Source organism: Pungitius pungitius, chromosome 1 (genome assembly GCF_949316345.1).
Source record: "Pungitius pungitius chromosome 1, fPunPun2.1, whole genome shotgun sequence".
Lineage (NCBI taxonomy): Eukaryota > Metazoa > Chordata > Actinopteri > Perciformes > Gasterosteidae > Pungitius > Pungitius pungitius.
This window is the reverse complement of record NC_084900.1, coordinates 24,362,922-24,377,992: the sequence shown is the minus strand read 5'-3', so window position 1 is coordinate 24,377,992 and position 15,071 is coordinate 24,362,922. Positions and strand designations below refer to the sequence as shown.

The window sequence follows — 15,071 nt, the reverse complement described above, 5'->3', positions numbered from 1 at the left end:
TTAATTGTATAATTTTAGTTCCCTAAACATGTCTTATTCAGCATTCAGTTGTATTTAGCTTCCACCTCCCGTGTCTTTTGTGGCATAACAAGATGGTGACGGGAAAACTGAGGCTTCAAAGCCACAGTCCCCCAAAAAATGAGGCGAGGCCACCATGACTAAGTCCACTTGTTACGTACAGTCACTGGCTGTGTTGACAGAGAACCTGCTGGTATTTCTCCAGTTAATGAATGAACTGCTTCTTAGATCATGGCCTCATTTGTGCACTAGACAGCTAGTCTAGCAATTTAATAAACACAAGTAGCAATAGTATTAAGCAAGTAATAAAAATATCTAAAAAGTGAAGATTATGCATACTATCAAATTTGGGTTGATATTTTAATAATAATAAGAACCATGGAGTAGGCTTAATAGACAAGGCATTCATTCAGAGTAAAGGTTAATCTCTCTCTCTATGTCACAGACACTTTTTTTGAGCTACATCACTGCAGCACGTCTTCAGTTGCTATTTGCATCAGAGGCAAATCAGTCTGTCTCTATGTGAGTGGCAAAGATGCATCAGAGCTGTAGCTTCTGAGCCTAAAAAATTAGTCAGGCAATTTGGTGTAGCAGCAGAAAAAAAATGAGACTAACATAAAAGTGTCTGGTAGTCTAATTTTATTAACATTTAGAGTGACAGTTGTCCACCACAGATGCATTAATCAAACTTAATACGAATGTATGAAGTCAAAAACTAGTCGTGGATTAGTAGCATGCAACACATACTACTGTTTTATTCTTCACAGCAAAGTACAGAACGAGTAACAGTGTACATTCATGTTCAAATTCATTTTAGTAACTGAATCCTCCGATGATGGGTGGACCTCCACTCCCAGAAGACTTCACTGTGTATTTTACTATGCAAATAACTTTGCATTCTCTGAGTGGATGCAGGAGCTGCTGGAGGAGACAAGGCTGCTCTGTCATGCTCAGGGCACATCCTGACCTCTTTTGTCCAAATCAAACCAAGATGCAAAACTGGCTTCAGCAGCGGGCATGACCAAGACAACACTTTCTGTCACTCCAGCTTGTACAAGGAAACCGACAAGAGACGGTATAGCAAAATCTAATTAAAATCAAACGCCTGAAATTGTATATTCAGGCGTTTGATTTTGAACTTATTAAAGCTTCTTATATTTTAAAGGAAAAGGAAGTAAACTAAATGCTCATTCGGAGGAAATCCTGTGGAAACTATCAGATATCGTGTGGCTTATAAATTTGATTTGTTTAAATCCCCGCACAACATCCGTTTAAAGTTTGGTAATCTCAGAAGCAGCACATGTCATCAGGCCATAATTAACCTGTTTCCCATCCAGTTTACCCATCTGCTCCAGTTAGTCCCTCTACATATGGGCGGTATCCTCCTATAGGAAATGTAATGACCACCTTCTTAACAAATCCGCACCAACAGAGGCACTCTGGGCCGAGGCAACAGCAGGTTGACTACAATGAAGGGTGGTTTTGGGGGGCTTGAAGTGTTAAGCGGGACCTCGAAAGGTGGAGTTTGTCCGCAGGGAGTTTATGGAAAGCTGTGCATTAAACGTGGCCATTCAGGCTACTTACTGTGGAACTACCACAATTAAAGAACTTAATTCTGACCATCTTTTCATAACCGGTACAAAACTGGTGAGCAAAAACACCTCCCACCCAAAATTAGATTATGCTCACTGCACCCAGAGAGTTGAGCTGATCTTGGCTAATATTGCATCAGTGGGAATCCCATCATAGCAACCATGGCACGCAGTCACAGGGAGAAAAACAAAGTGCTCACAGCTCCTGATCTGAACCAGCCAAACGCAACCGCCCATTTTATCCAAATCTGGGCTACCTGCAGTTTGTGTAATAGGAGCGGTACTCTGGTTAGTATACAGCACCGTAAAAAAAAAAAAAAGTAGTACCATAAACCTTATTAATCATTAATCACCAATGACAAAGAATTGACCGTGATTGAAAAAGCAGAAATATAAAACTAAAACATTCCACATTAACTTTGGCAGGGTGCCTTTTTTGCCGCACATTTAGGGTTTTCATGCACCTTTTGTGTACCACAGGCTATAGATTATATATTCTTAGGAATAAGAAGTTAAGAAAGTCATGTGACAACACTGAAAAACCTAATTGTAAGATTTCTGGTGAGGGTGTGGTTGTACTTTTGCGATGTAGCGTGTTGGCTCTAATCGTGGGGTTAGCAGTTATTCCTTCTGCACAAATAAAAAGCCTCAGTTGGAGCAAATATAAAAGTAATTGCATGTATAGTCAGATTCTCCCACCCGTATACACATAATATTTAATATTAACGTATTAAAAGGGGAATTCCTGCTTTGGCTAGTCTTTTACATAGGTTTTATCTGTTGGTTACAATTCCCAACACTAACAAACCTAAATGATTTCATCAAATACATGTTTTATTAAGACAGATTCATGTTTAAATGCTGTTTTTACTCTCAAACCAACGCGCCCCGGTAGAGCGATGTACTATTCAAGCAGAGCTTCTAGTTGCAGAGGTACACTCATCATTCTAGGCGTGTCATGAGGCCTTGCCTCAGTGTCCATTTACTCCCAGGTGAGATATTTGGGATGTGTACATCCGTTTATTTGAAGATCCTACTCAATTTAGTTGGCCAGCAGAAGGTCAATTAGTAATAGGCTGTTAGAGGGTGTGAAGGTAGGTTAAATGGATCAAGTGCCGAAATCTTTACATGGCTAGGGATTGAGATTAAAGACTTAATCAAAATGTTTTATTAAACTGAAAAATTTTGTTTTCACTAAAATGTAGCTTTAACACGATGCTTGTAAAAGTAGTGAAATAGACATATGATTGATATTATTTTGTTGTGGCTTGAGACTGTTAGTGGGGTGAAAACTGTTCCCCATCTCTCTTCTTTGTCATATGTCCAGTCAGGGATTTTTTCCTGCGTGGTATGACATCATGTTAAAAAAGAAAAAACGTCCATCTTTCATATTCAACATCTGCTCTATGCTCTCAGACCAGTTGCTGTAAGGTGGGGACACTCAGTCGCTGCATGCAGATAACAGCAACACTGCCCGCTCCCTCCACCCAAACCACATCAGCAACTCCTTAGACCGTTTTCAACCGTCTGGGATTTTTTGTTCGTATGTGGAGTGAAAAGCAACGGATGCAGCGCAACTTGTTGATGGAACAACAGTTGTTTAGTTACAGTGTAAACAAAGCCACCTCACCTTGAATTGCTGGTTTATGATTTCTGCAGGAGAGTCAATTAACTGAATCCTGGGCTACGGAAAAGTCCCGGACAGTTATTTTTCATCAAAACATCCAAATCTGATAACTGTATATAGATACTACTTTCATAATTTATCACCCAATAAACTAACAACTTGGAAGTAACAAGGGCCCTTGTTTTAAGAGTTTTTTTGGATTTTTAACACTGCAATAAAACTACTTGGGTAAGTAAGGGTACGAAATGTATGATTCTCACAGGGCCCCAGACATTTAAATAAATGTATAGTATTGACAGATTTTTTTGTTGGTTTGTTTGTGTGCTTTGTCAACAAGAGTTGGACAATTATCTCATGGTCAATGATTGCCCTTTTTGCTCATAATGGTGAGGCCATTATAAGCAAAAGGGCAAAGTCATCCTCACTTTCTAAAATGTTGATTAAATTCATTTTTGCGTCTGAAATTTGACGGAATACAAAATCACAGCAGAGTGCAATGGGAATAAATAAAGAATATTTAACTTCTCTCATTTTGTGTTACCAAACATAAACCGAATTCCAAAGCAAATCCAGTAAAATCAAGTTTGGATTGACATCGTTACTGAAAACCATTACCTTTTATCACCAACCTGTGATAACAAATCCAACCAAACCTTTCATCAAGTTAGTAAACTTTATTTTGTTTTTCATTGCACTTTAACCCGGTTGTGTAAGTGCGGATTGTGCACCGTCATTTTCATGTGCCACGTGCTCACTCACACAGTGCGACACGGGTGGACAGCTATTTAAAATATAGGCCTACAACATATTGGCGGGCAGCTTAATATAGCGATTAAATATTATCTTGCGGGGCAAAGATAATTCTCTTTGAGTTTGACCTATGTGTCTTAGAATTTACACCGTGTACTTTTGTTTATTATTCATTTTATTTAAATGGATCATAATACTCTTTAAAATCACTATTATAGTCATTTAACAATTGGATAAAATAATGAAAATATAAATATGCTTTATCATTTAATAGCATATTTATAAAAAGGTCTACAAAAAATTAAAATCCATAAAAAGTGGAATCAAAAATACATGTCTGTAGAATTGTGGGACTTCGCTGACCTCAGTGGCACCTCATGCAACTGAGTGGGGTTTAATTTTTTAATATCTTCAGCATTTCTTGAGTTTCATTTTGTCAGCTGAGGACGTGTTGATTTGTCTCTGACTGCCACTTTAGTGCCTATTTTATCTTTTGCCCCTAGTCAGAGGATCGCAAAGCTGCACAAGACCACCAGTAGATGTCAGAGTTTATTCAAAGAATACTATCTGTAAGGTGTTGCTGAATTTAGATTACTTTTTGTTCTGTTTTCAATGAAGTGATATTGAAATGTACACCTGACAAAAATATTTGCCTAATCAAGACACAAGAAGAATAGGAGACGCAGAGACTGTCAGGAAACAGGGTATTTTTATGTATTAATTGTTTTCAAGGTCTTTCAACACTTTGAGCTGGTTTGATGTGCATATTTTTTACTTCTGGCAAATCCCTGAAACAAGCGAGTATGGCACCAGTTGTGACTGGGTGAGTGGCGAGCGCGGTCGTCGTCCAGAAGGTTGGTGGTTCGATCCCCGGCTGAACCCAATGTCAATGAGTCTTTGTGCAAGACACTTGACCCCAGCATTGTTCCTCTAGCTATGACTACAGTGTGTGAATGTTAGTTACTGATGGGCAGGTGCTAACTGTGTACGGTAGGTCCTGTCATTAGTGTATGAATGGATGTGAATGGGTGAATGATGTCATGGGGTGTTAAAGCGCTTTGAGTGGTTGGATAACTAGAAAAGTGCTATACAAGTACAGTCCATTTACTTGGCTGCCAACAAATTAGGATTCAGCGTTCCGATTTTGCCAATATTCTGCAATTAAAGAAAAAAGAATATGATTTAAAAAACGGCATTCATTTCAGATAGTCGCTTTGACTATAAAATATGAAATAATAGTTTAATTTCAACAAGAAAGAATATTTATATTGTAATGCTACTTCAGCACATTAATACTATTTCCAAAGTCTACAGTGATGCACATTGTCCTTGAGCACCATGTATATTCTATATTGTGTCAATGATGTGTTCAGACACGCTATATCAGACTAGCACGACAATTACCTGTGGTGTCTGTCGGATCTTGGCCTGCAGGGCTGCTGGTTGGCTTTTCTGCTCCACTTTAAATCAACAGAAAGAGAATAAATTTGTCTTCACTTTCAGGATTTACTTTTCTCTAAAAGAGGAAGAGTTTGGTCAGCCGTAGAAACACATTTATTTATTTATTTATTATTAGCCTCGGACATGTTTTGTTATTGATAATTAATTTCTGGTTCCATTTTTTAAATGTACAATATCTTCAAATTTAGCCACAATTTGTAACTTAACTTAAAAATAAAAAGTATAATTTTGAGCCTATACTAGGACTGCATATTTGGGTGGATTCATCCACTCACCTCCCATCGACTAGTCACATCTATCCTTCAACAGGCGTACATTTAAAAGACAGATTTCCGGACTATAGAGCGCACCTGAAAATAAGCCGCGTGGGGGGAAAAAGTAGCGGCTTATAGTTCGGAATTTACGGTGGATATATCCTAGTTAAGGCTATTATTCATTCATTTGTACCCATTACAGACATCTGAGAGGCAAGCAAAGTGGAGAAATGCAAAGTGAAGGTTCCACCTAGCCCTCCCCAAATATAACATTCACGTTTCCGAAAAGCAAAGGAATGACTTTGATCTCACAAAGAGGTCTTACCTTCGTGCATCTTCCCCTTTCAAAAGGATACGTTCTGCCTCGTGTCGCCAAAGACCAAAAGTTTTCCTCAGCCACAGGATTGTTACCTTAAAAGCAACAATAATGCACATTTTGAACATTTCATTTATTCTTATGATTGGGATGGTTTTGTCCCTCCAATGTTTGTCATGCGTGTAGTCATTTTGTGTTGCGTGCTATGATTCATAACCTCTGGCAGAATGACTTCTTCCAGGTAAGTCTTGTGTTGTGTTCCTGGTGCTGGCAGGATGTTCTTCAGCCTGTTCATCATCTCTGCAGTCTAAAACATTTTGTTATTACACATACAATACAGACCATTTTAGAGAATCTTTGGTGACAATCTTTTGCTTTTAGATATTATTTGAAATAGTTTATAATTTCCTATTGCCATGGAACAGACAAATAGCATGGAGTTGTTTATTATATAAAAGTGGATAAAAAAACCTTGAGAAAAATTTGAAAATGTTTAGTGTCTTGGACATACCTTAATTTCATCCAACAGTGTGTTATGGGTGGCATACATGGTCTTGAGCCCTGGATAAACACCTTTATTATGGTGCAGATAGACTCTGTTGGACAGAAGCTTGCCATCTCTTAGATTTTGCTCCATATCCTGAGAACAGCATGATAAATGAGATGTTAAGGTATTGGTGATCCCGATCGAATGGGAGGAAGACCAGTGCAAAAACGATGTATAGTTATTTCAAATCTTATTTCAAATTTAAAAATAATAAATATATTATAATCTATAATAAAATCCCTGCATCAAGTTTGACCATCCATATAGCTGACAGACTGCATTTCTAAATCATTTGTCAACACACCAATTCTTTCATCTCAATCTATAGTACATATTTTTACCTCTATTTCTTGGTCAGTCAACATGTTGTCCACCTCAATTGATTCCAAGCTTTCCTTACTGGTGACAAAAAGAGAAAGTCTTTTCTAAGCAACCATCCTGATAAACTGATCTTTGAATTGCCTGTAAAGGTTTTGTTGATAGTATATACGAATACTGTGTGTAAGATAACAATGCCTTCAAAAATATATCATTTTATAGGATATTAGTGGAAGGAAATGAAAGGTATAGGCAAAAGTTGTTCGAAGGTATGTGAGATAATTACTATTATAGTACTCACATATTTGGTTGGACAACTTTATTGCAGCCACAATCAAAGTCTTTGTCGGCCCACTCTCCAACAATCCCAGCGCAATGGAAATGAATCCATTTCTTGCATTGTTTGCACTTGAGCCATTTGTAATCTCTTACGTTTTGGTGGAGACACCCAAGTAGAAGAGATAAATAAAAAGCTTTTAGAATGAACTGTTAACAGGTGGCTGAAAATGTTGGATGTGTTTAAAAGTTTTGTCATCTAAAACCTAAAGATACAGTGTGTAGTATTTTGTGGGATGTATCAGTGAGGTTGGACAACCAACGGAAGCGTCTTACATATGGGTAGCATGAAGGACAACTTCACAACTCCTCAAAATCTTACACACAGTTATTGTAACATAAAAAAAATAACCACATATTTATTAGAAGTAAACACAAACTTCTAACTTACAGGCTTGTCCCCGGGACAGCCTGAACAATGCAGGCACTCATGCACCATGCGATGCACTGGCAGTTGGATTCCGGCAGATTTTTTTCTGCCCTTGTGAGCCTGGTCTCTTGTTTTTCTAAATCCTCTGACTGACTCTTTGTGAGAGGAAAGGCCTTTTTAGACATTAAGAGGGGAAACTGGACAGGTTAAAGTCTGAACAACACATTCAAATTATATTTATCAAATATACAACACAACAAATGTTCTGATTACTGTCTCTGGGATATCCTTTATCATCTTTGCTGCGTGGTATCGTCGCAGAGTCCGGCATTGGGTCATTGTCAGTGACTCTTCTTGGACATTCGTTTTGGTCACTTCATTCTCGGCAGCCAAGATGAACAATGATAAGAGAGCGTTAATCGCACACAATCTGTGAGGAGTTATTATTATTATGTGCATATGGGCTTTTCCAATATTCTAACAATGCACACCAGAGTTTACGCTAGACCTCTTTGACGGTAAATAGGGCCGTTGATGTTTCAGAATTTCTGCCATATAGAACGACTATTACGAACATATAAATTAAATAGAGATATAATAGCCTTCATTTCACATACTGGATAATAAATCATGTGAAGAAGGGGTTTAAAGGGGTTGGATGTACTCCAAATTCAGTGTTTGTCAAATTCAAAATAGTGTGTCTTCTCTGGCTTTAGCCAAATACATAGTTTGAAAAACCAGCTTCAAAACCAAACTACTTTCATATTCTTTAAAAGCAGGCATTTTAAACACTGCTGTACACAGAAGGACTGGGATTCACTCACTGAGCAGACAAAAATCCCACAGTTGACAGAGTCTTTCTGAAGCCACTGGACGGGGTACGTCACACTCCAGCCCCGCAGCCCACCCTTCTCCCGAAAGACATTTCTGGTAGTGCCAAAATGTCAAAAAAATGTCAACAAAATGTTAGCCACATGTCAACAAGAGATGAGTCTTGTTGTGTCATAATTCTTTTAGCTGACGGCGTCTAACTTGAGAAGATCCAAGTCATCCTTGTCCAAACCGGTCCTGGTCTTCAAGGAGTCATAAATACGGACTTCTTTTTTGGAGAAATCCAGAACCTTTCAGACAATAGTGTCAAGATGTAATTCACCACACATTGAGGTTTATTATGTTTTCAACATGCTTGTATTAAACGCAGAGGGCTGTCAACCATGCGGCCCGGAGTCCGGTTAGTCGGACCGACGACTTTGCTCGTGTGAAAATTACAAAAATACTTAAATTGCATTCATATAAACGTACTATTCCCAATCAGTACACCGGGGACTCTGTGACAAACACTGAGATCGCCTCATACCACCTGCACCTTCGTTTCTGTTACACTTGAGATCAAAGTGGGCAGTATTTGGGCCCCTTAACTAAAATGGGTTTGACAGCCCTGCTCTATAACCATTATTCATCTGGTCATATCGTCGTTTTACATGTTTAGGGTTATGTTTGTAAAAACAATAACTAATGCCTACCCATAGGATGAAGTGGTTGCCAGTCTCTTTGTTGATGTGACCCACAAGTCTTGGCAGAAGGATCAACTCAACATCCTGTTGTAGAATAGAGAACTTTAATTTTACTCAGTCACAGATAAATGCCTACTGAATGAATTCATTTGTAGAGCGTTTGTGACTTTTCTTCCTCCACATTGATGTGAAAAACTTACAGGGAGAAGACGAACAAGCCGGTCATTGACATTTTTGTTAATGATCCAGTCTCTGTGCCACATTATAAAGTCAAAATGACTAAGTGCTGCACTCTGTTAACAACAAAATCACAACACACAATATATATGACAATCGAAGATTTCTTCTTCTTATTAATTATTATTAACATTACAGTGACCCTGTGACAGTACCTTTGAGTTGTCCATGGCGAGCTGTGCCACCCGATAGTTGACGGCCTAAAGGAAAACATTTAATCTTAATTATAAGCAAAATCACATATGCCCTGCTACGCGAGCAAATGCAATCTATAATACATATTTTAAGCACTGTACATTATTGTCATTTGATAAACTATTGTATAACTTGCATCATCAGTGAGCCATGGCATATCCTGTGCCGCTTTGCCCAACAGCGCCACGGGGCAGACACTGCGGATGTCCCGTATGCACAACGGATATCTTTGTTTGATGTTGGCCAACACCCGCCTTTCATCACGCGAGCCCGTGAGGAGCGTCCTTAACTTCTCCTGAGTGATATACAGGTGTGAAAAACAAATAAATGCATAACTAAAAGCTACTGAAGTACAAACACATGTAGTATCCACAGATGTTCAAGGTCATACAAAAGCAGCCATGTATTATAAAGACTTGGAAACTCTTCTTCTGAATGGAGACATATTGAACCTCACCTTGTCCGTAACACCAATGCTGAACCTGTGGGCTGAGAAGGCCCTCCCCTGGTCCGTGGCAGACTTTGGTGCCACATGTGGTCCAGTGGCTGTTTGCTTTACTACAAAATAGTGTACATTATCATTTATGTAAAAAATGTATTTTTTTACAGCATGTACTTCAATGTCTAAAACAAACAGTTGCCAACAGCACATTTTTTACATGCAAACTATGACAATTTTGACGTGTGCTCTTACCGGAAGAATCCAGCACCAACCTTCCGTACTGACCTACTGCCAGCGGCGTGCTGCTTATGGCCGTCATTTTCTGAAGGAAGCGATTGTTAATGTTTTCGTTGTGCAATTCAATGAGGACTCTAACGGTCTGTTTGAAGTGAGCCTCCTTCATTCGGCAGAGAGAGTAACGAAAGGCTCCCAGCTCATGGTTGAACTGTTCGGCCACTGAGGAGTTCACCTCTGTGCGTAAAGCGGGGCAGATGTTTAGACTCCTCAGTTTCTCCTCCGGTCTGCGTTGGTTTTTCTGATGGAACCGGTCATAGAGGGAATACCTCTTGTTGGTTCTTGTTATTGAATGTAACGCGGTGAACCTGTCCGCTCCTGGGACCGGTTTCAGTGGTGACCCCGGAGACCTGAGATTGTTGATCCACTCGAGGTCCACTTCAAGTTTATTTTCCCCTGCTGCACTAATGTTTGACTGTGACGGTGCACAAAGCCGACCATCGTGGGGCTGAAAGAACCTCTGTTGGGTTCTATTGTTCATGTGGCGTGAAACCTGGCCCGCCACATCGGAGATATAAACAGTTGGGAAACTCTTAAAGCTTAGGAGCCCATCTACGTGATCTCTGGCCGATTCTCCCCAAAATAGAAAGTTCACGTAGTACACAACTCCATGTGTACAGGAAAAGTGTAAAATACCACCTGGAAAAAAAGCATTTTGAAAACATTTATAGAATAGATTTCTATGAATTTGGCGTTGCTTTTAAAAAAAGACTTTTCTTCATTTATCACCTCCTGTTTTTTGTAGTTTTACAAAGAGCTTTGGATAAAGCTCCTTGAAATTCAGCAGCTCTTCCAGTCGGTTGATAAGGTCGCTGATGGAGCCCTCAGAAGTGACGCCGAGTGCCACACAGGCATCTTGTAGTTCTTTCTTTTGTGGCTGAAATAATCCATGCAGCTTTTCAGTACACGTTATAATGCAGAATATGCACAACAACCTCAATTATTAACTTTATACACACCTTTTTAGACTCAAGAAGTGCATGTATGATGTCTTCATCCACTTTTTGGTTGGACACCATGGTCTCTCCTGACCTTTTCTTTAACCCCTTTTTCAACTCAGTCTTGGGGAGAATGCTTCCAGCACGCGTGTCCTTTCCCATCCATGGAGCCAATGTGGAATATGAAAGCAAGGACCTGTATGGGTTTACTGTGGTGGTTCCCATTGGAAATGGAAGTACAGATAACATGCACTTAAACCACATATAGGTATCATTGTGTGGTCGTTTTATGTTCTACTTGGATGATGGGCATTTACAACATTCTTTTATTACAATAACGGGACGAATAAATGAATAGTCTGTGAGCAGAGTACACCAATGTTACTAGAAGTGATACCAGTATTAGCGATGTACCTGACGTGAAGCCTTCAGCAATCATCTCCTTGTCCAGGTCTGCCCACGTTTTCTCAATATCCATATTGAGGTCTGTGTCTGTCACAGTGTCCAGTTCCGGCCTCTTGAATGTCCCAACTGAGATGAACAAACAGAAAGTCATTTATAAAGTATATGGGGCTGTAGGTCTATTCATGCAAATACATATACTTCCTTTTCCTTTTGTGGGTGAAGGAGATGATAAAAGTAAGCTTTTGTTTTTAAGACATCAATTCAATCAATTTACCTGGCACATCAAAAGCCACTTTCCAGTTGGCATCAGCAATAATAACCGGAGGATTATGGCCACATTGGTGGCAAGAGAACTTAAATTCAAAGTCCGTAAGGGAAAGGAAGTGATGGAAGGCCTGGCGTACTGTCTGGTGGTGGTATGTGTTTCTGTTAAATAGATTGATGGTGTCCAACATGCGTCCACAGGCTGTCTTGTTCTGGAGACCAGGAGAAACCGCACAAGAGGATTTATTGGAAATTATTATTTTAAACCAATCCTTTTTGGAGAAAATGATACACTAAATTATTTTTTTTCAAATGAGCACGTAACCAAACGCCATCATCACGTATAATCAGTTCATTGATAAAAACTTACAGCCAAAGCAGAGAGCAGGAGTGCACATAGTGGAAGAGTCAGCAACACCCGGTTGTTGAAATTGTGGAACCCGGATGTGTAGTCTTGGAAACGAACATGATTTCCGCAAACAGGGCACTTCTTTATGGCAACAGAGACACCTTCAATTAGAGCAAAAGGACACCATTGTCACGGTTTGGGTTTCATTGTGCATGTTGCATGTGGTTGTCCGTGTCCATGAGCTGCTTGTCCCTGTCGAGTGAGTACTGGATTTTTAATTTCAGCCTTTTGACTTTGGAATTGTGACTATTAAAGTCTGTTTTTTCTGGCAAACCAGCATCTGAGTCCTCCCTGACTGCCTGCCTGCCTGACTGACACAAGACTCACGGGGCTAAAATACACAAGGGAGGTGCAGGTGATTCCACACAGGTGGAAACAATCATGGACAATCACCGGGGAAGACAGGACAGGAAGTTACCCCAGGTACACAAGAGACACGAGGCTACAAAGTAAAGAAAACGCAAACCGTGACAAACAGGTTTTCATTTTCAAAGAGGTCAAATACCTATTGCTTCGGTCTAAAAAGCGAGAATCTTGAATGTTGACATTTTTAAACTGGTTTTCATTAAATATTCGAAAACAATCCCTGTCACAAATTAATATAAGGAAAAAATTAATTTAAGATCAAAATAAAATGAAGAGTTTGTGCTTTCACTAACAGATAAAAGGGCTTTTCGTCCCAAAATAGCATAGCAAAAAACATGCTTTTCGTAGTATCAGATGGTTCAATTAAAATTCTCACTACATTTAAGACATTGTTGTTATGGCTGTATTAATCCACGTGTTCATACAAAACAGAAAATGTATACCGTTATGTGGTATGCTGTCCTAGGTCACAAGAAAAACTATTAATTTAATAGATCATATAATTACCTTTTTCAATGTAGGTATATCCATAAACGGTGGCTTGTGTTATTATTGTTTCCTCTATCAGACCTGGGGGTGTTGGTCCAGGGCAATAGGGACAACTAAGCTCACTCGGAATGAAGCACTTGGGTGGTGGTTTTTCTTTTGTGCGCAGTTCAACGGAGATGTTATGCAACGCAGGTATTTTCTTGGATTGGGCCAAGTACTCTGTCATAACGAGGACTCTCTGGTCATTGACATGGTATGATGTTAGTGGCAGCTCTGCGTCGAGGAGCTCACTTTCCATGTCTTCAATGTCTTCTGGCTGGGTATCACAGTTACTGAGAACATTTGGATACTCCTGAAAGATCCACCACATGGCCATCATGTGATGGACACAGCGGTGGGATTGTCCCCTCTCTCGACAGGGACAATGCCACTGACCCGCTACAGAGTCAAAGCTCACCATCGTGCGTTCAAACCGACACCAGTTGTCCTTTTTGTTAGTGAAGATGGAAAAAAATAGCCACCTTTTTGAAAATCCAGCAAGTCCATAAAGGATGGGGTTGATGCTTTCAGTTCCTCTGTTGGCTGCGGCGGTGTGCAACTCCTCGCACCGCTCACTCCATTCAGTGGAGATTAGTCCCTTGTCCAACATTTCCTGCAGCGAATCGTTTTTCACAGATTCTGGGGGGATGTATGGATCGGCATACTTGACCCTTTCCAGGTGAACACACTCTTTCCCTGGATTCCCTGAAGCTTTAGCAACGTCCATCAATTTCCGACACAATGAAACTTCACAATCAATGATCGGTATGCTGGTAGACTTGATGACATGAATCGGGAAAAGAGGGCCTGAATCATATCTTGGTGTGACGTAAATGCCCTTGTCAGGGTCAATGCACATCATTGGGATTGTCGGACGGTTGTGAAGGTCACGGATGTGGCGTCTCAGATTGGAATGAGATGAAAGAAATGCAGTGCAATGCATGCACGGAATCTTTGTATTATTCTCTGAATCATTTGGATGAGGGACATCACATGCTTTCTCTGTGTCAGCCTTTTTTACATGTTTTTCTAAAACAACAAAAATAAAGAATTAACGGAACACATTATGTTCCATGTAACTTTTACTTACTTTGTATTTTTGTGTGTCACGTTGTGAGGGATTGAAGAAGAAAGTCAAATACAGTAACATGTGTAGAAGGGCTGGGCTAATTGTAGGTGTACAATCAGAAGGTGCTACAACCACATGAATAGCCGCCTAGTATTAATGCTAGGAAGGTTTTTTTTTAAATGCCGATATATACAAAAATGCGAGAGAGTGAAAGTTGGTGAGTGGTAGTTAGTAAAGATTGAGGATGGATGTACGAATGCTTTAAATAAATCTTTGAAAAAGACATTACCTCTTTTCTTGTATGATTCAATACCTGTAATTGAAAGACAAATTGGACATCGTTCAATTACAATGAAATATTGCTATTTAATATCAATTGTATTTACAGTGTATTCACCCTTAAAATAACACAAAATAAAGACATGATGTAATTTAATTTAAAAAAAATAAGAACATTACATAAGAACACTATCACAATCACAAATATTGGATGAATGCAATTTATGTATTTGAAGGGAAACTTTAGTGTTTAAAAAGTTAATTTAAACAAAATGACTGTGGGCAATAAGAGGCCATGTCACAATCACACCAGAGAGGCTGCAAATACATTATTTAGTTTGGAATAAATACATCAAAAAGGCAGCCAATGTTGTAATTCAGTATTTTAATGTCTTTTTGTCAAACATAAATTAACTATCGATACCATCTTGTTTTGCCTTAGTTTTTGGCCTTGGAAATACCTTTGAGTGTGACATATAATTACCATGAAGTTGTTGAAGATGTTTCCTGAAGCTCACTGTTCTGGAAAACACTCTGTAGTT

At 39.3% G+C, this 15,071-nt stretch overlaps 2 protein-coding genes and 1 long non-coding RNA gene across 3 annotated transcripts; all 3 read right to left on the bottom strand.

Annotated features, from left to right (window-relative positions):
• Positions 1-4,742: 4,742 nt before the first annotated feature.
• Positions 4,743-8,688, bottom strand: LOC119221759 (uncharacterized). The gene is made up of 10 exons (XM_062562759.1): positions 8,622-8,688; positions 7,863-8,516; positions 7,611-7,762; positions 7,185-7,310; positions 6,907-6,964; positions 6,530-6,658; positions 6,236-6,325; positions 6,028-6,113; positions 5,392-5,447; positions 4,743-5,142 (listed from the first exon to the last, which is right to left on the bottom strand). Exons 2-10 carry the CDS (start codon positions 8,046-8,048, stop codon positions 5,111-5,113), a joined length of 915 nt encoding a protein of 304 aa, XP_062418743.1. The 5' UTR covers positions 8,049-8,516; positions 8,622-8,688; the 3' UTR covers positions 4,743-5,110.
• Positions 8,689-9,110: 422 nt separating this feature from the next.
• Positions 9,111-9,540, bottom strand: LOC134132702 (uncharacterized). Its single transcript, XR_009956886.1, has 3 exons — positions 9,496-9,540; positions 9,304-9,396; positions 9,111-9,187 (listed from the first exon to the last, which is right to left on the bottom strand). It is a non-coding gene; the product is annotated as an uncharacterized LOC134132702 (long non-coding RNA).
• Positions 9,541-9,623: 83 nt separating this feature from the next.
• Positions 9,624-14,558, bottom strand: LOC134102939 (uncharacterized). Its single transcript, XM_062560830.1, has 10 exons — positions 14,540-14,558; positions 13,161-14,210; positions 12,249-12,388; positions 11,889-12,090; positions 11,624-11,740; positions 11,231-11,418; positions 11,001-11,148; positions 10,230-10,910; positions 9,993-10,093; positions 9,624-9,830 (listed from the first exon to the last, which is right to left on the bottom strand). The coding sequence occupies exons 2-10, from the start codon at positions 14,122-14,124 to the stop codon at positions 9,624-9,626; spliced, it is 2,748 nt and encodes a 915-aa protein (XP_062416814.1). The 5' UTR covers positions 14,125-14,210; positions 14,540-14,558.
• Between the last annotated feature and the right edge of the window lie 513 nt (positions 14,559-15,071).